Source organism: Pecten maximus, chromosome 2, assembly GCF_902652985.1.
Source record: "Pecten maximus chromosome 2, xPecMax1.1, whole genome shotgun sequence".
Taxonomy (NCBI): domain Eukaryota; kingdom Metazoa; phylum Mollusca; class Bivalvia; order Pectinida; family Pectinidae; genus Pecten; species Pecten maximus.
The window spans coordinates 17,642,224-17,662,695 of record NC_047016.1 but is presented as its reverse complement, the minus strand read 5'-3'; the positions used below and the strand labels follow the sequence as shown (position 1 = coordinate 17,662,695).

Sequence of the window (20,472 nt, the reverse complement as noted above, 5' to 3'; positions counted from 1 at the left end):
GAGAGGAGGACAATACAGTATTGGAGAGAGGAGGAGAATACAGTATTGGAGAGGGGGCAATACAGTATTGGAGGGGGGAGGACAATACAGTATTGGAGAGGAGAGGACACTACAGTATTGGAGAGGGGAGGACAATACAGTATTGGAGTGGGGGAAGACAATACAGTATTGGAGTGGGGGAGGACAATACAGTATTGGAGAGGAGAGGACACTACAGTATTGGAGAGGGGAGGACAATACAGTATTGGACAGGGGAGGACAATGCAGTATTGGAGTGGGGGGGGGGGGGGGGCAATACAGTATTGGAGGGGGGGGGACAATACAGTATTGGAGAGGGGAGGACAATACAGTATTGGAGAGAGGAGGGCAATACAGTATTGGAGAGGGGAGGACAATACAGTATTGGAGAGAGGAGGGCAATACAGTATTGGACAGGGGAGGACAATACAGTATTGGACAGGGGAGGACAATACACTATAGGAGAGGGGGGCAATACAGTATTGGAGAGGGGAGGACAATACAGTATTGAAGAGGGGAGGACAATACAGTTTTGGAGAGGGGATGACAATACACTACGGGAGAGTAGGACAATACACTACGGGAAAGGGGAGGACAGTATTGGAGAGGGGATGGCAATACAGTATTGGAGAGGGGAGGACAATACAGTATTGGAGAGGGGAGGGCAATACAGTATTGGAGACGGGAGGACAATACACTATGGGAGAATAGGACAATACAGTATTGGAGAGGGGAGGACAATACAGTATTGGAGGGGGGAGGACAATACATTATTGGAGGGGGGAGGACAATACATTATTGGAAAGGGGATGACAATACATTATTGGAGAGAGGAGGACAATACAGTATTGGAGAGGGGGGACAATACAGTATTGGAGAGGGGGGGGGGGGGCAATACAGTATTGGAGAGGGGGGACAATACAGTATTGGAGAGGAGAGGGCAATACAGTATTGGAGAGGGAGGACAATACAGTATTGGAGAGGAAGGGACCACCCCAGCTGGCAGACATACGTTGAAAAAACGTTTCTTAAACGTACCACGAATCGTTGCACAAACGTTTCATACAAACGTTTGATTCACGTAAGTTTGTCCATTGGAAAGACGTCATCCTAACGTTACACAAACACGTTACTTAAACGTTTTTCTCACGTTATATACACGTATTTTTTCCGTGATTGGAACGTTGCACAAACGTGATTGAATGTGCAGTTGACGTTTCTCAAACGATTAAGTAACGTTATTATTCTTCAATTACGTTTCTACAACATTAATGCAACGTTAATATAACGTTTCTGCAACATTTATGTAACGTTAATATAACATTTCTGCAACATTTATGTAACGTTAATATAACATTTCCGCAACGTTTATCTACCATATATTTGACGTGTCTGCAACGTTGCATAAACGTTAAATTAGACGTTTCTCTTATTATTTCGTAACGTAGTAAAACGTTTAGGCAACGTTTTGTAATTTCTATGAAACGTTAATGTAACTTTTCTGCAACGTTTATCTGACATTTATTCGACGTTTCGGCAACATTGCATAAACGTCATTTAGTTGAAATTAGACTTCATACAGAAAAAAATCGTCACGAAATGAAATCTTTCTTCAATTCTGGTGAAATGAATGGATCGCCACGTTGTATTTCACTTCACGTCTTTTTTCACGCTGTGCTACGTTTTCCAGTGTACACCAATGTAACCTTTTATACAAAACATGACATGCTATATATTTTAGTGACAACACTTTATTTATTATTTGATATCCAGTATTTTCCTCGTTTCACACAGACTCGTCTTCACTGCTCGTCACACTGTCGTGGATTTCCTCTGAAACAAAAATTATAAACATCGATACCTTACAATTTTTCTTGTTTTTTTGTTTTTGTTTTTTGTTTCGCATTTTAAATAAATAAAATCTATAGTTCCCGTTCTTATTCAGAGGGATAGACCCGGAACTATCGTTTTAATAGGTTGTCTAGAATGATTATCAACTTACACTCAAGAATTCTTTGTAAGGTAATATGATTGATTAGATCGTACAATTTTGTGAATACAAGTGAGGTATGCATTTGATGGGCGCTGCCATTTTGTGCTTAGTCACATGATCTAAGTCACGTGCCTTAATTGTACGTGTATATTGAAATGGTTTTGTAGCATTTTTAATAATTCAATACACGGAAAGGATATTTCGAAACACTTGTATGGCATTTGATATAGCATAGTCAATTTTAATGAACATGTATAAGTATTTACAGTTCGAATAGCTACGGTAAAACACGTGTGTACACCCACACCAACCTAGCTCATCACACATTATAGTAAACTTTTTACGAAGTATCCGCACGTAGAATTAATTAACAAGTTAAAATTAGCATCATGCTAAATATGTTCCTCAAACCGATAGATGTCAAAAATATGAATGAAACACTTATATGTACTTACCGAGTTCTTTTAGTGACGTACGTGAGTCCGCTGTGTACTGCTCAGTTAAAGATGGAGTGAGTAGACAAAGAAATTTTAGGAGCGGGAATTTGCGGCCAAAGCTTATATAATCAGCTGACCGACATATCACTGACACACATGTGGTCAGCCTCCGGACCTTACACTAATACATTGATGGTTTGTGATGGTCCGGGTGATAATACGTACTAGTATAGCAATTATTTGTACGCCGTATATATAACAACACGGAATGTGGAAAAAATTAACTCTAAAGAGTCTTTTTGAAAGGAAAACATTTATGATGATTATGATATCATTTCACTGAAAATGTGGTAAATGCCATTCCTGGATTACGTTATAGAATTATTTTTATAATCTTCCGTGACCATATATATATATATAATATATGTATCGGAAGGACTATTGTAAATAAAATTACCGACGCAAACTATACAAGTTTAATTAAGACGACACAATTAAATCATTTTAAAACGGTTTATTTTGAGAATAAATCGTTTCCTTAACGTTAGAAAAACGTTAATCTGGCACCAGTAATACAGGAGAAATCACAAAAAATGTTACGTTGGCCAAACGTAGCATAGACGTTAAATTTATACTTAATAATTTTGATAAAAAAATAACATAAATCAGTTGCATACCTATATGCCCATCTTGTCAGGATGTTAAATATATATCTTGATGCCTTGTATGATTTTAAAAAAAAACTCGATTGCAGGGTAGGACATATACGTTAGATATAATACTTATTTCGAAAACGACACGTTTTAACAACGCATGTGAAACGTTTCTTTTTATCTTTTGTAACAAAATAATCGTATTGATTTGCAACGTTAAGAAAACGTTAAGTAGACGTTACAACTAACACGGTTAATATTTCGACTTTTAGTGGGAAAACAATCGTTTCAACAACGTCTGAAAAACGTTATGTTTTAACGTAAAACATGGAATTTCTATGCTAAAAGATTACACGTTGGACAAACGTTTCATTAACGTTTAACTTTCAACTGAAGAACTGGAAAATTTACGGAAAAACGACAGCGTTTTAATCACGTTTATTGTACGTTGCAGTTTAACCATTAGAAACTGCGTTTGGCATTACAGAAATGTAACGTTAAACGAACGTTGTAGAAACGTTGAAATGCAACTGCAACGCTTGCAACCATCTATGACGTTTCTGCAACGTGTGTCTGCTAGCTGGGACACAGTATTGGAGAGGGGAGGGCAATACAGTATGGGAGAGAGGAGGACAATACAGTATTGGAGAGAGGAGGGCAATACAGTATGGGAGAGATCGAGGAGGGCAATACAGTATGGGAGAGAAGAGGACAATACAATATATATATATATATAAAATATCATCAGGGGATTGTACAAAAGGCACAAAATAGATTATCACTTATAGGGATATGGTAAAAGACAAGCCAAATGTTTGGAAAAAATTCTAACATCAAATCTCATTGCTGGTAAAATGTTGACAGGGATTTTAAAGCTTTGATGCACAGAAAAATTTCCCACCGATTCAGACCTTTGAAAGTGTTTTCATGCATGAATAACATAATGGAGGGGGGAGGACAATACAGTATTGGAGAGGGGAGGACAATACAGTATTGGAGAGGGGAGGACAATACAGTATTGGAGAGAGGAGGACAATACTGTATTGGAGAGAGGAGGACAATACAGTATTGGAGAGGGGGCAATACAGTATTGGAGGGGGGAGGACAATACAGTATTGGAGAGGAGAGGACACTACAGTATTGGAGAGGGGAGGACAATACAGTATTGGAGTGGGGGGCAATACAGTATTGGAGGGGGGGGGGGACAATACAGTATTGGAGAGGGGAGGACAATACAGTATTGGAGAGAGGAGGGCAATACAGTATTGGACAGGGGAGGACAATACAGTATTGGACAGGGGAGGACAATACACTATAGGAGAGGGGGGCAATACAGTATTGGAGAGGGGAGGACAATACAGTATTGAAGAGGGGAGGACAATACAGTTTTGGAGAGGGGATGACAATACACTACGGGAGAGTAGGACAATACACTACGGGAAAGGGGAGGACAGTATTGGAGAGGGGATGGCAATACAGTATTGGAGAGGGGATGGCAATACAGTATTGGAGAGGGGAGGGCAATACAGTATTGGAGACGGGAGGAAAATACACTATGGGAGAATAGGACAATACAGTATTGGAGAGGGGAGGACAATACAGTATTGGAGGGGGGAGGACAATACATTATTGGAGGGGGGAGGACAATACATTATTGGAAAGGGGATGACAATACATTATTGGAGAGAGGAGGACAATACAGTATTGGACAGGGGGGACAATACAGTATTGGAGAGGGGGGGGCAATACAGTATTGGAGAGGGGGGACAATACAGTATTGGAGAGGGGAGGGCAATACAGTATTGGAGAGGGAGGACAATACAGTATTGGAGAGGGAGGGACCACACAGTATTGGAGAGGGGAGGACAATACAGTATTGGAGAGAGGAGGACAATACAGTATTAGAGAGGGGGGACAATACAGTATTGGAGAGGGGAGGGCAATACAGTATGGGAGAGAGGAGGACAATACAGTATTGGAGAGGGGGGGCAATACAGTATTGGAGAGGGGGGACAATACAGTATTGGAGAGGGGAGGGCAATACAGTATTGGAGAGGGAGGACAATACAGTATTGGAGAGGGAGGGACCACACAGTATTGGAGAGGGGAGGACAATACAGTATTGGAGAGAGGAGGACAATACAGTATTAGAGAGGGGGGACAATACAGTATTGGAGAGGGGAGGGCAATACAGTATGGGAGAGAGGAGGACAATACAGTATGGGAGAGATCGAGGAGGGCAATACAGTATGGGAGAGAAGAGGACAATACAATATATATATATATATAAAATATCATCAGGGGATTGTACAAAAGGCACAAAATAGATTATCACTTATAGGGATATGGTAAAAGACAAGCCAAATGTTTGGAAAAAATTCTAACATCAAATCTCATTGCTGGTAAAATGTTGACAGGGATTTTAAAGCTTTGATGCACAGAAAAATTTCCCACCGATTCAGACCTTTGAAAGTGTTTTCATGTATGAATAACATATTCTGAGATTAGCTGGATATTTTATCTAGATACTGAGAGATGCTACATCTCTGAAATCTTAAACACTCTTGTCACTGGCGGAGTATGAAAAAAATTCTACAGGATGCAATTAATTAATTACTCGCTTTGATATCAAAAGATTAAACAAGAGATCCCAGAGTGATCTTGGCGCCCACAATTGAATGATCTTTATAGGTTCCATGTCAGATTGATCTTTTCTCTGTTTTTCCCTTCCTCTTACTAATCTATGTAAATTGAGAAACATCCCTTCAGTACTTTTCAAACAAGGGGAACTCATATATGAAATTTGAGAATAAGCAATAATGGCTGTCTGTCGACAATGTTTTCAGATTGGTCCAAAATTGCAATACGACGGACCAACGGGAACCTACGCATCAAATTGTAGAAAGATCCCTTCAGTTCTTTCTGAGAAATAGCGATAACAAACTTCAATTGTCAAAATCCAAGATGGCTGCCTGTCGGCCATGTTGTTATCCGATTGGTCCCAAAATGCAATATGCATAACAAGGGACAAAGGGCAACCAATATATGAAATTTCAGAGAGATCCCTTCAGTACTTTCTCGGAAATAGCGATAACAAACTTCAATTGTCAAAATCCAAGATGGCTGCCTGTCGGCCATGTTGTTATACGATTGGTCCCAAAATGCAATATGCATAACAAGGGACAAAGGGCAACCGATATATAAAATTTCAGGGAGATCCCTTCAGTACTTTCTCAGAAATAGCGACAACAAACTTCAATTGTCAAAATCCAAGATGGCTGCCTGTCGGCCATGTTGTTTCCGATCGGTCCCAAAATGCAATATGCATAACTAGGGACCAAGGGGAACCTACATATGAAATTTGAGAAAGATCCCTTCAGTACTTTCTCAGAAATAGTGATAACAAGAATTGTTTACGGACGGAGGGACGGACGGACAGACCACAGACCACGGACGTAAGTTCGATTTGAATAGCCCACCATCATCAAAAAAAAAAGAATCTTTTGGAATGTGGTAATAGTGCAAATTATGAAACTTTTAGTATTTTATGAAAATATTCAACAGCCTGTTGTCTTTTTCAATCGATCATAGTTACTCTTACGTTGGTGGTGTAGGAGCTTTATCTGTATACAATTGTTTATCATTTGTTTTCTCCTTGAAGATATGCAAAGCAACATTATCATCACATTTAGACATTTCTACAAAATATGGTAATGTAGACAAATTTCATTTTTATACTGTGGTTATTTTCGTGAGTGGTTAATTTCACGACTTTGATATGTAAACTATACACGTTGGGGTAATTTTCGTGATCGATCCACCTTGGTTTGTAGTTCGAGATTAGGCAAATTGATATCAAAATAATATGCATGGGGTATATTTTGCGATCAAAAGGACTCTGTGTAATTAGCGTAAATTTCCCCCTCGCGTAAATTTCCACGTTTACAACTTTACAGTATATAACAAAACCAACTCATCAATTCATCACATGATTTAGATCTTGAAAACAAAACATTGCATCTCATCAGATCTCCACTATCATGATACTCTAGAACGGTGGTCTCCCGGCATATAAAAGGCAGATATCAAAATATTGGCAACAGTCACTAGGATGGTAAGTGCCATAGAGCTAAAGGTCAAATGTCGTCTAGAGTTGGAGTTGTCTTTTTCAGTGTCATTTGACTTGAAGGCATCAGCAAGGATGAGCAATAGTGTAGAAGTTACTTGTAAACATATAGACAATATCAACAACCACAAGAGTAGTTCTCGGAATGTGTGATCTGGATCCATTAGAACGGAGCGAAGTTGTGTAGCATTGGATGTCAACAGAGATATGTCCATCATTCCTTTGGTAAAAGTCTTTGTGGTAACAATTTTCTTGCTCTTTTCTTTCACTGGTAATGATGCATTTGGAAGTACCTGGAATAAAATAAATTTTATCAATTACTTTATTAAAATCTTAGCAAATACCAACCTTAAGGGTATTCTACCCATTTGAGAGAGATATTTAGCAAATTTTATGTCAAATTAAACCAGAAAACAGGTCAATTCATGAGAACTGCTCCAAGTGACAGAATTAACAAGAGGCCCATTGGGCTTGAATCACTTACTTGCTTCTAGAGTAACATTGAAGTTGGTATAGGTCATTTATATGCAGATACTTACTAGTGCTGATTACCACTTTATTAAATTATCGGAGAAGTCTAGCTTGATTTATTCATACAAGTAAATTTATTTTGTAAGCGTTCTTTCTAGCAAACTTTTAGCCACAAATGAGGTCTTGAGACTCTTGGTTATCGAGAGATAATTGTTTAAAGAATTGACATATTTGACCCTTGTTTTAAAAAGCTTGGTAGCTGCCCTCCCAAGCATGCCACAGGCCCAATATCAGCTCCCTGGACCTCTTGGTTTTCGATGAAGTTATTTAAAGCTTTTAGCATATTTGACCAATGTGACCTTCAATGTTTGAATAAACTTGGTAGTCCTTCATCCTAGCATGCCACAGAACCAATATCAACTCCTTGGGCCTCTTGGTTATTGAGAAGTTGTTTAAAGATTTTAGTCTATTTGACAACTGTGACCTTGAATGTAGGTTAAGGTCATTCCTTTGAACAAACTTGGTAGCCCTTTACACCAGCATTCCACAGGATCTCTGTGCCCCATGGTTAATGAGAAGAAGTTTTTAAAAGGAACAAGAGGTCAATGGGTTTTAACGGTCACATTTAAAAAAATATTTAAGTCAATTTGACCCTTTTTGACACCGCCTACCAGTCTGGTTCTGAATAAAACTTGTTAAATCAGAATCTGAATGTTCTTAGAAAAAATTTGAAAGACAATTTGAGGTCAGACTTTGTGAACATCAGGAAGGCATGGAAACTAATGAGGAACATACAGCAGCTAGGAATGCCAGGTACAATCACGGGATGCCAAGCAGCAATTTTATATTACCGATCAAAAAGGAGATTGCTAACAAAGAAAACATCATGTTCAAGTCACATCTGCATACATTGCAGATCCTTCAGGTTACCTCAGAATTTAAGGCCAGGTTAGAAAAAAGATTTTAGTCAAATTGACATGTCATGTCAATTTGTTGATCATTTAATATAGCGGATTTACGATATCACTTTAGTGTACATATACCTGAAGCGTGATTTACATGTGATTTTTATCTTGTACTCATATACTAATAAATGGTGTTTTGTCTGAAGCAGTGATGGAGTGACAGAGTGCATACAGTACTATCAGTGTTTTTTTCAGGTAATTTTTTCAACAGCCTATGCCTTTTCAATTGGGAAAATAATTGCGGTGTTTGGTGAATTTGGGAAAATACCAAATAATGACAAAATACTTAAATAAGTCAAAACACTTCATTTATTGGCTTTTCTAGTCTGCCTCATGATATGAAGAGTCAGTAGCAAGCATCCTGGGTTATTACTTAGACTACAAAACAAAGGAAGTTTTCTTGTTTTCATCTTAGTGTTTGTCTACGGACTCTCTGAAACGCTTGCCTGCATGTCATTTGTGGAAAGCGCAACAGTGATCAGGATTCGAGTTACCTCCCTTATACCGTTTATACAACTAATTGAGGCCAACTTGCCTATCGCGGAAGTAAATTTGTCAGTCTACTGTTCACGTGTATGATGATCAACTATCGTACCATAATATTCACATATTCTAGGAATGAAATACAATACAGATAACCAGATAGAAATTCAATACAATTTTTTTTTTTTTTTAAATTGGGAAAAATGATGTTTCAAAATTGGGAAAATACAACTTTGTTTGGCAAGGGGAAACAGCCTAAAGTCGGCTGTAGATCTGGCCAAAAAAAATCACTGCTCCACCAAAACAACACAAATACTTCCATTTGCTGTGCTATCTAAATCTATGTAATACTCATCAGTCCAACCAAAATGTTTCATCTCACTAACTTGACAGGAATCACATATTATGATGAGTCAGATGTTTGTTTTCCTGTCAAATTATACAGGTATTGATTTGAGTACTCACCACCTTGTCTTGGGGGATGCCTTGTGTTGGGAGAGACAACAGTAACTGCTGTAGCTGGTCTACTGGATTAATACTGCCATCAGGTTTTTTAACAGTATCGCCTTCCCCTGTACATGTCCCAGGTGACTTTACAGTGGATTTCTTTTTCTTTTTGCTCATCTTTGATCTTATATCAACAATTTACTCCTATGTCACTGGTTTTCTGCATTAAAGAGAACATAATCAGGAAAAGGAAGCAATTATTTTTACTCCTATCCAAATTCCAGATAAAGATCTTTAAATAGTTTGATACAAAAATGATAGGATGGGACTAAACCAAATAACTTACTTGTAGATAACAGCAATATTGTACCTTTCAGACAAAAAGGCAATCTTAGATATTTGTGTAGCACAATGTATGGAGACAAGTTGATTGGGTACGTACTTGTATTAATTAATCATGGTTTGAATCGCTGTGTCATTGGATTGTATAATTGTGTCTCTGGTCGTAACAAATTAGTAAAATTGAACATATTAACTGCAGTTATGCACCACTTGACATGGTGTACTGGAATATTTACACACCCTCTGGACTAGCTTACCTGTTTTCTGTCCAATGTCTGGTCACACCAAACAGCTCATCAAGGAATGAACATTATGATTTGATCTGTTACTGGCCTGTGCTTTCACCAAATTTAAGCATACAGAACTGAAAGAAAATATATTAGGAAATTACTAAAAACAACGAAAACATTTATTTGCTAAATATATTCATGCAACCTCAATTCCATCTTCCATCGATACACATGATACAGCGCTTCACTGGAAGAAAAAGTTACCTTTTCGTGGCTACAGGCCCACAACTTGCACAAGTACACCACTGCAGCCAACGAGTTAGAAGCGTTTTCATGACTTTGATGACAATATTTTCATCAAAATCACTCCGACGCTTGCATGAGCGTACTCGATCGCTAAGGTACTGCTGCTGCAGTTGATGTGTATTTCTATTGAATGACATAGAAAGTTGTAAATAATATCATAACAGTACACGATATGTTAATACTAAATAGGAAATAACACAGGCATTTGAATTTCTGACAGTGAATTGAGATATTATATTCTTACTTATCATAGTAGATCTAATCACAGGGGCTCGGTTTCGGATGTTTGAATCTAACATATGACATCAGTAAACAACCACAACACTATAAATTAAGTTTCGTATACATTCTAAAACCTTATAAAAATCGGGGTTATCAATGTATTTAAAAAAAGAGAACCAAAAAGAGAAGGGTTCTCTTTTTTATACATCGATAACCCCGATTTTTTATAAGGTTTTAGAATGTATAATACGAATACTTAATTTATAGTGTTGTGGTTGTTTACTGATGTCATATGTTACTCAAAAACCCGAAACCGAGCCCCTGTGGCTCTAATGGCCTGATTTTTTACGATAGATATAATATCGCTATGCTCATTTATCTCAAATAATAATGATTGTCAGAATTTCAATTGCATGTGAAAATATGTTTTTCTCTCTATTTCTGGTAGTTATTGCGGCGTTTTAGAGATGTGTCATTATACACACGGCCCTGACGTCCATGTGAAAGTGATGTTTACGATACGTGCGCTGGGACATAATAAAATGACTAATTGTGACTTGTCTGTAACTTTTGATGCGTGTCACGCATCTGTATGTCATGACAAGTGATGAGCCCCAAAGCAAATTGCATCGAGAGGAGTCCCAGTGAAATACGTACGTGTATTTTTGACAGGCAGGATTATAGAAACAAGTTATTACAACTTATATAAGGTATAATGCCTTCTCCCAACACATGACGTAATTAATTTTATAACGCTGGTGTAAAAATGGAAATAAACCTTTCCATTAAAATCTTTTGTTGGACTTGATATATTCTATCTATATTACGATCTATGACGTGCAGCTGTGAATTTCCAAATAAAATAGCGTTCGAGTCAAATTCTACTTTTGACTTTTAAGTATCACACTTTTCAACTAGAGCTGTCACCGAGGGGGTGACAAGTATACCCCCCGCTTTTCCATGATTGGTTTGGATACTTTGTGATGCTGCCTATTTATGGTACTATAACCAAATCAAACATGTTCTATGTTTAGGTTAGAACCAAGTGAATGCATAGCCGAACAAAATTTTGCTCGTGTTTAAAGAAAAAGGGGCATAACTCTATTAGAACTGGTAATTCGGCAATATCTTCGCATAGAGCTAAACCTCATAGGGTCCTCTAACTACATACCAAATTTTAGTAACATCCATTGAAAACAAAGCAAATGAATAGCCGGACAAGCTAGTAACCATTTTTTACATAAAGGGGCATAACTCTGTAAAAAGGGTTTTTTCGGAAGAAGCCGTTACTGGAGACACAACTTCATGCCATCTTTCAACTCTGTATACAGTTTCAAAAAAAATTCCATCAACAACTAAGTGAATGCATAGCCGGACAAAATTATGACACATTTTGTATGAAAAAGGGCCATAACTCTGTTAAAAAGGGCTTAAGTGGCATATTTTGTTTAAAAGGACTACTTGGGGGAAAATCACAACACAATATGGTCTTTTAACTGTACACCAATTTTGTGAAAACGGAGGAAATGCATAACTGGACAAAATTATAACCATTTTTCAAATAAAGGGGCATTGCTATGTAAAAAGCATTTTTTCGGAAAAAGCATTCACTGGAATCACAAGTGCATGCAGTCCTTCAACTGTAAAAAGGTTTTTTTTCGGAAGAAGCCGTTACTGGAGACACAACTTCATGCCATCTTTCAACTCTGTATAAAGTTTCAAAAAAATCCATCAAAAACTAAGTGAATGCATAGCCGGACAAAATTACGACACATTTTGTATGAAAAAGGGCCATAACTCTATCAAAACGGGCTAAATCGCAAAATCACTGCAAGGGACACAAGTTCATATGGTCTTCTAACTATATACCAAATTTGAGTGAAATCCATAAAGAAATGAGCGAATGCATAGCCGGACAAATTTTGTGACATACGGACGGACGGATGGACGGACTGACCAGGTGATTCCAGTATCCCCCCCCCCCCCCCCCCCCCCCCCCCCCCTCCCCCCCTTACTTCGTTGAGGGGAGTATACTGGCATAATCACAATAATACTACAGTTATAGGCTGCACTATTCATAAGGTTGACCATGAAAAGAATTGCATGAGGACAGGTAATACAATATATTGTACATAAGATTTAAAATCGGTTTCGAAGTCTACGAGAAGCACATTTTCTAACCATGTATTTAATTTACCAAAAATACGATATTTCAAGCGGTGGTTATTTTTTAACACGTGGTGGCGGAGTACTGTCTTTTTATAGAAATGTTTTTCCCCAGTACATATACTTGGTCCCTAATTGCAAAAAAAAAAAGCTAGAACATTTAGCTTATTACAACGATTCAATAGAGGTTCATGACACGAAAATACAACGGGGAAATGATATAAATGTATTGCTACCAAAACCCAGGAACTCCAGACTTCAGAGAAATTCAAAAGTACTTGACCATGATAATTATGTAATGTGTTATCGACTTTTAAAATGTTGCTTTCCGATTCATTAAAGCAAGTTATTGTGTACGAAGAAAATTCATTCATCCACATGGTGTTACATTTCACAAAAGCTACATGAGTCCTTTTTATTAGTTGAGTCTTATCCGCTACGCTACATGACACGGACATGGGTGCGACATATCAAGACTGGATGAGTAGTCTGCAGGAAACAAGGCAGGATGGGAGGTCTACAGGAATCAAGGTGGGATGGGTAGTCTACAGGAATCAAGGTGGGATGGGTAGTCTACAGGAATCAAGGTGGGATGGGTAGTCTACAGGAATCAAGGTGGGATGGGTAGTCTACAGGAATCAAGGTGGGATGGGTAGTCTACAGGAATCAAGGTGGGATGGGTAGTCTACAGGAATCAAGGTGGGATGGGTAGTCTACAGGAATTAAGGTGGGATGGGTAGTCTACAGGAATCAAGGTGGGATGGGTAGTCTACAGGAATCAAGGTGGGATGGGTAGTCTACAGGAATTAAGGTGGGATGGGTAGTCTACAGGAATTAAGGTGGGATGGGTAGTCTACAGGAATTAAGGTGGGATGGGTAGTCTACAGGAATCAAGGTGGGATGGGTAGTCTACAGGAATTAAGGTGGGATGGGTAGTCTACAGGAATCAAGGTGGGATGGGTAGTCTACAGGAATCAAGGTGGGATGGGTAGTCTACAGGAATCAAGGTGGGATAGGTAGTCTACAGGAATTAAGGTGGGATGGGTAGTCTACAGGAAACAAGGTGGGATAGGTAGTATACAGGAATCAAGGTGGGATAGGTAGTCAGCAGGAAACAAGGTGTGATGGATAGTCTACAGGAATTAAGGTGGGATGGATAGTCTACAGGAATTGAGATGGGATGGGAAGTCTGTACGAATTAAGGTGGGATGGGTAGTCTGTACGCATCAAGGCGGGATGGGTAGACTGCAGACAGTGCGCTTCACTCCTACTACATAGGTGCAAAATGAAGGGATTTAACATCTTCAATGCCCCATATCCACTTGTCATAATTGAACACTCGCTAAACCAATGTCTGGGTTTTTTTTCATCTTTACGTTGCTGATCATGAGCGATACCCTTTTTAAGATCACAGAGAGTTCCGCAACAGTTTTGCGATGAGTTGAGTTGTATCATCCACAGAGGCACTTCAATAGTGCCATGTTCAAGATATACGTATAGAGGGAAACTAGATTTCGATGGCGAGTAGACTCAACCAAACCCTCTTAAATGGTAGCATTTGTGTGCAAGTACATGCATCTACTCCGAAGACCATGACGGTTATCCACAAATTCCGATCTTTCCTGCTGATAAACTTGTGTGACGGTGAGGTAAAGGTCACAATGGCGTAACTGCAGTGCACTTACATCGGGTTTAGGTGATGCAAGTACATGTATGCTCGTTTCACCAAAATACCTTCAAAGGTTTTAGAGTTATGATCCGGACAATAAATTGTTGTAAAATTTGCTTTTATTATAACTTTGACCTTGAAGTGACCTAACGACCGTGCACTTTACATCGACTTTAGGTGGTGCAAGTACTCTCTTAAGTTTCATCATCATCATATCTTCAACGGTCCAGAAATTATAACCCGGACAAGAAATTACTAAACGAAGAAGAAAAACGAAGAATCATAATAACCGGTACTAATACGATATGTCTCCCTTCATTCGAAAGGGAGATATAATTATACGGTCACTACATGCATAAGAACGTACTTGCATGAGCGTCCGGCTACATTTACGTTCGAATATACACACTTGCACGCATCAAGTCACCCTGGTACAGAAAAAACCCAGCAGAATCACACACTTAATAACACAGAAAACAATCAACAATGGCATGGCTTTGGAAAATACAATTTGGGAAAATACTCTACCTACTATTTCCATGACCTTGTTCCAGACCCATGCACGTGGAAATATAATACAATAGAAACAATTATAATATACTACATGTAGTATGTTGTTGAACCTGAGAGCCATGGGTATACATCAGCAATTGTGTAATGGATGTACGAGCGTTGATTGATATGTTATGAGCCTCGTATTGAAGGAGATATTCAAGGATGTTCTTTTTAAGTCCTACTATTCTATGACTATATAGGGCCGTGTACCCAAGGACTGGTGTCATTTGGTTAGTTTATATCGAAGAGGTAGCACTCTTAAAGTAAACGAGACAAGCGGCTTTTGAAAAATGGACAACACCGGTTAGGGTTAGGGTGAAGGTGAGGATGAAAGGCTTTAAATTGATTGAGCATACGCTTTATTCACCCGATCTCGCTCCATCAGACTTTCATCTATTTCCAAAACTGAAAACAGCTATTTCAGGCACCTAACCCAAACCCTAACATGCAATGGACAACTTTCTGAACAGTCAAGAAAAGTAGTTCTATAAAAGTGGCATTGAGGCCCTTAAACACCGCTCGAAAAATTGTATAGATACTGAAGAAGTTGAAAAATAATACAATATGTCCGGCAAAATTCAAATCCTTCAATATGAGGCTCACAACTTATCAATCAGCCCTCGTATCAATTATATAGCACAAAGCGTCAAATTGTTGCTTAAATCCAAAATGAGAATTGAGACGATTAAAGCTTTTATTAGAAGAGGTTCCAATATAAATTTGATTCGGTCTCTGGTACTGGCTCCTGTGGAGAGAAGACTTAACACATGCAGATTCAATGCGTTGGCTTTAGAAATTAAATGGTGCGTCATTCCACACTACCCTAGGAATCCTTTAAAATCGCCCTCACACTAGTTGGTAACATTGTCAGCGACCCTGGCTTTGGTCTTGGCACAACACGGAAGTGGAATCCGTCATTTCCTGTCAAAAGATTTTTCTCGTGCTCCCAACTAAACATGGCACCATCTGTTGACGACAGAAATGGGTTTAATTCAATAACCCAGAGTTTCCATGAATCTTCTCCAGCTTCTGCAAAACGTGTATAGACATCAGTAGCATGTGTATTGGATAATGTGGTGTTTACTTTATGACAAAACTAGATTCAGTAGAAATATATCTTACTGAAAGAACGAAAAGCAATGAAACTAAGGAGAATCCCTCCGTGGATTAGTCATTTTGATAAATAGTCACAATACCTACTACACATGTAAAGCGGTTCCCTGGGTATATACAGTATACCCAAACAAGATTTAAAGCAGAAAAGAAAATACACCGTTTATGTTACTTTGAAATTGATGGTAAGACCAACAAGCAAGACTCGATTTGAGTGATATGCTATGATCCTGTTGATATTATTTGGAAACAATTATCTGAAATATGAATATTTTATTTACTCTGACATTCAAACTACTGACGTATCTACCGTTGATTAATACACTATTTAGCAACAGAACTACATGTATATATACTACAATATCTTCCCAAATGGATTCATTTTGGCCTTTGTAACGTTAGATTTTCATTAAATTTTACATTTTCATTGTTGATTTTCACAACAGAACATCAGTTTTCTGTCGAACGCGAATGGTTTCAACATCATAATATCAAAATTCAGTTTTGGCAATAAATGTGGCATAATAGATGGCAAAGTTGAAAATGCGAGTATAAGAAACGGCACTTCGTGGTACAGACTGCAGAAATTATGAATACATACCGACATTACAAACAGCGAAGTCGATGATAAACTCCCGTGGAAAGCTATCTGAGGAGAGTTTTGGCTGTACAGAGGCGTTAAAAAATTCAAGAATTCGCTTAGCAATGGCCTCCTTCTTTGCCACAAGACGTTCTGAATATATCATATAGTTGTACTGGGAAAGAGCGGTTAACTGTCCTTTGTAAGCAAATCCTCGGAACTCCATGTCGACATCGATAGGAATAAACTTCCTAATGACAAAGTTTTCATCATATACTTCAGGTCTATTCACAGCAGCCAATAGGAGGTCTTGATATACTCGTTCACTTCGTACAAACATATCAATGACTTCATCGGCACACGTGACTCTCATGGCGTCAAATGCTGCTTGAAGCAAACATATTATTTTCGTATTTTCTTGTTTTTGTTCGTTTTCTTCGAATGTTCCCAAAGCATCTTTATACATATCTTTAAGTCGCGTCTGTAACATGGGCGCGTCCTTAGCACTCCTGGAAGACAACTTTACGAATGCACATCCATCCTCTTCGGTGAAGATGGACATGGCAGAGTCTAGTCTCTTCGTGAGATCAGCCAAATGCTCCTTTTCAGTTGACGCCAATGCAGCTTTCCAATCGGTCATCATGGTCGTTTCAGCATCTTTGTTGTCAAATATCCTGAGTCAACAATAAAAGCGTATTATACAGACTGCTGTTCAGCTACAGAGGCATTATTCTGAGGCACTATTGTTGTTTATCGATATATATATATATGTAATGTGTTAACACTGCATCACTATAATAATTTCTCCCAATTTTCCCCTTATCAACACGAGAATTAAGAAATATGAAGAGTTTTTAGTATCATGCTTTTCCAGAGCACACTGTTCGTAAAACGTCCCAGTCTTCAAACTTTGAACAAGAACCAAAACCACCTTCAAAATTTTCATGAAATAGTAAGAGTGGCGACAAATTCCAGAATTACGTGAGCGACACAGTACAAAACATCTTACCTTTTGTAACACTCGATGAAGAGTTTGGCATCATCGAGGGTGAAAGGGCACGTGACTGTCGGGAATGTGACGTCACTGAGAAGCTGTATCCAGCGCTCGGTATTAACGTCCAGTACCTTATCCTCGTAATCCCGAATTTCCTGGGCGCTGGTGAACCCCATGGTCTTAGGATTGGAAAAGTCCTTCATAGGCTCGGCCGACTTCTTCAGTTTCACGTTCTTCAGTTGATCTGCGAGACTTTCCGTCATGATGATATTTTAACATTCCATACACAGCTATATACGCTTCAGTCTCATTCGATGGGTAAATCGAAGGTCGGACAAAGCTACAAGTGAAATATTGCATGATCAGAATTACATGTAATGCTTACTATATAATCCCGATATATATAAACATCCGATGTTTACCCCAAAACAATTACTGTTGCTTTTATATAGCTTAACAACTTAACTCAAAGTTGTACATGTTCAAAAGACCAACTTTAACATAGAATTTATTATCAAAGTCGATAAAACGAGGCCACATTATTTTCACGAATACCTTCAAAATAAAAAAGTGTTGGAAGACATGATTGCGACCGCTACACTGCAGAGAAATTGTTATGATACAACTGTAATCATGAACTTAATGTGTTTTCGGAAATGTAGAAATATGAATTTAATAAGGTGATGCCCGGTTCTCAAAATATGATATTGATTCCGAAAAATTATCCCATACAGAAATTGTAAGAGGATGAACCTTAGACCCTTTGACCATGACCAATGACCACTAGAATGTGACCAGATGTTATGATACCATGGAAGAACTATGGAACTAATACATTATGGCTCACTTGACAATGCCTCATCTCTGTGAGGAATGCTTAGGGTTTTGTTCCCAGAGTCTTTAAAGATAGTAGTTGCTACTCCTGCTTAGCGCTCATCATTTTGGAAGTAGAACGACTGGTTTTCCAATTGTCAGTATAATGTGACCGGGTGGGATATCCTGCTGGTTGTCTTCGGTAGTATGCTTCAGTGAAGTAGCACTATAAATTGGCCAAAGTTCCAGACCATACCAGAACCAATCGTCCCACTCCCACTATACTGAACGCTAAGCAGGAGTAGCAACAACCATTTTTAAAGACTCTGGTAAGTCTCGGCAAGGGGACAGAACCCAAAGCCTTCCTCACAGTACGAACGCTCAACAAAAGGTCAAAAGTGAGGCATTGTCAAGGGAGGCATTAGGAAGAAGAAAGTTGTTCATGACACGGGGGAGAATTCCTTTAATATCGAATCATAGAGAACATGTGAACACGACATGTTAGGGAACCAAGGATGCTGCTATCTAGAAAAGGCAATTTTCACTGGTGAAACTGAAATTATCAGGCTGCAGTTTAAGAGCAACATGTCGGTTAAACCATAAGTGAACGATCTGTGTAAGCGGCTGATGTGCCTAAACGGTATTAATTAATATTTCGACGACAGGTGAAAACTGATAGATCTTACAGGATGAAATCAGACTCGTAAGACCTAATTAGCACCTGATCTGAACCGTTTGGATGCTTCATTTGGTAAGGAGGAGAGTAATGCACGTATACCTCTTGCATACAAGCATAATATAGGAATTTTCCAACCGTTGTTTGCCATAAGAAACCCATATGTAGACACCACCCGTTCCTCACTTGATAATTAATTGATAAAACGTCATCCTGGACCATTTTATTTCTGAAAAAAACTTCCTGACGTTAACTATCAATATCGCTATTTAAACGAGAATATGCATATGAGTATTCTAAGACATATTGTGTGTGATGACCCAAGGCATTTGAGCAATTGCCAGCATTAGTCTACGAATTAGTCTAACGTTTTAGTGACTTTTTACACGTTGTATATATCGGTCTGACACCATACCTGATATCTGTATAAAAATAATGATGAAAACTTCACAATAACAACATAACTACTCGCTATATAAGCATATCGCATGTATTCAATTGGATCAAATTGATACCTATATGTATGTAAACCACAGGGGCACATATTTCTGGCTATTTTTTAATATAAGACTAGACATGCTCCTGTCAATCGCAACTTCTCGGGGAAATTTCCGGCAACTCTCGGAAATCAACTCCCTCGAATGCCAATCGACCGAGTACCGATAACTTAGTAATAAACACTAATCCTTAGTCCGGATTTTAGACATTGAGGTCCCAATTTTTGTTAAAACAAATATTCACTTGGTACCTTTTTATTCACTACGAAAGATTATCGAGATATATCTAGACCTATACGACATGCCAGGGTTAAAAATACTTACTTCCTTGTCCAAATACCGCACGAATCTATTTATAGTCATGATACAGAAACAGGTTTATTTATAGTAAGGGGGGTAACTCTAGGAAAATTTAGATGGAGCGTCGTTAGTGCAAACTTATGGGTGCAAACTTATTGTAGTAGAAATATGACAATTTAAAAACTGCAATCAACATGTATACATAATGTACTCAGAACTCAATTGGTCAGCTACATGTTTTGTTCCAGGTTGATATTATTGTTTTCGAGCAGTTTTGGATATACATAATAATGTATAGTATCGTAAAAAAAGAAATACCAGTTGTGGTTTTCTGTGCTAGTCACTTCTCTATTTCTTGTACAAACATACATGTATGTCAATGTACCCCCATTTCGGACATCAACATCATTTCCCGG

At 38.4% G+C, this 20,472-nt stretch overlaps 2 protein-coding genes and 1 long non-coding RNA gene across 3 annotated transcripts; all 3 read right to left on the bottom strand.

Moving 5' to 3' along the window:
- Positions 1-1,903: 1,903 nt before the first annotated feature.
- Positions 1,904-5,838, bottom strand: LOC117319991. The gene is made up of 2 exons (XR_004530902.1): positions 5,566-5,838; positions 1,904-4,012 (listed from the first exon to the last, which is right to left on the bottom strand). It is a non-coding gene; the product is annotated as an uncharacterized LOC117319991 (long non-coding RNA).
- Positions 5,839-6,707: 869 nt separating this feature from the next.
- Positions 6,708-10,498, bottom strand: LOC117319984. The gene is made up of 4 exons (XM_033874686.1): positions 10,430-10,498; positions 10,193-10,299; positions 9,612-9,813; positions 6,708-7,520 (listed from the first exon to the last, which is right to left on the bottom strand). Exons 3-4 carry the CDS (start codon positions 9,768-9,770, stop codon positions 7,140-7,142), a joined length of 540 nt encoding a protein of 179 aa, XP_033730577.1. The 5' UTR covers positions 9,771-9,813; positions 10,193-10,299; positions 10,430-10,498; the 3' UTR covers positions 6,708-7,139.
- A 4,131-nt stretch (positions 10,499-14,629) lies between these two features.
- Positions 14,630-20,107, bottom strand: LOC117319976 (cell division cycle protein 123-like). Its single transcript, XM_033874675.1, has 4 exons — positions 20,081-20,107; positions 17,786-18,110; positions 16,798-17,450; positions 14,630-16,112 (listed from the first exon to the last, which is right to left on the bottom strand). The coding sequence occupies exons 2-4, from the start codon at positions 18,031-18,033 to the stop codon at positions 15,907-15,909; spliced, it is 1,107 nt and encodes a 368-aa protein (XP_033730566.1). The 5' UTR covers positions 18,034-18,110; positions 20,081-20,107; the 3' UTR covers positions 14,630-15,906.
- Positions 20,108-20,472: the final 365 nt, after the last annotated feature.

What these genes read in the sequence shown, in the direction of transcription:
- LOC117319976 (XM_033874675.1), bottom strand. Translation starts at nt 18,033, where the DNA reads ATGACGGAAAGTCTCGCAGATCAACTGAAGAACGTGAAACTGAAGAAG. An exon ending in TTCATCGAGTGTTACAAAAG is followed by an intron (nt 17,451 to 17,785) that starts GTAAGATGTTTT and finishes TTGTTGACTCAG; the next exon opens with GATATTTGACAACAAAGATG. An exon ending in CTTCGCTGTTTGTAATGTCG is followed by an intron (nt 16,113 to 16,797) that starts GTATGTATTCAT and finishes CACGTTTTGCAG; the next exon opens with AAGCTGGAGAAGATTCATGG.
- LOC117319984 (XM_033874686.1), bottom strand. Translation starts at nt 9,770, where the DNA reads ATGAGCAAAAAGAAAAAGAAATCCACTGTAAAGTCACCTGGGACATGT. An exon ending in GCATCCCCCAAGACAAGGTG is followed by an intron (nt 7,521 to 9,611) that starts GTGAGTACTCAA and finishes ATTTTATTCCAG; the next exon opens with GTACTTCCAAATGCATCATT.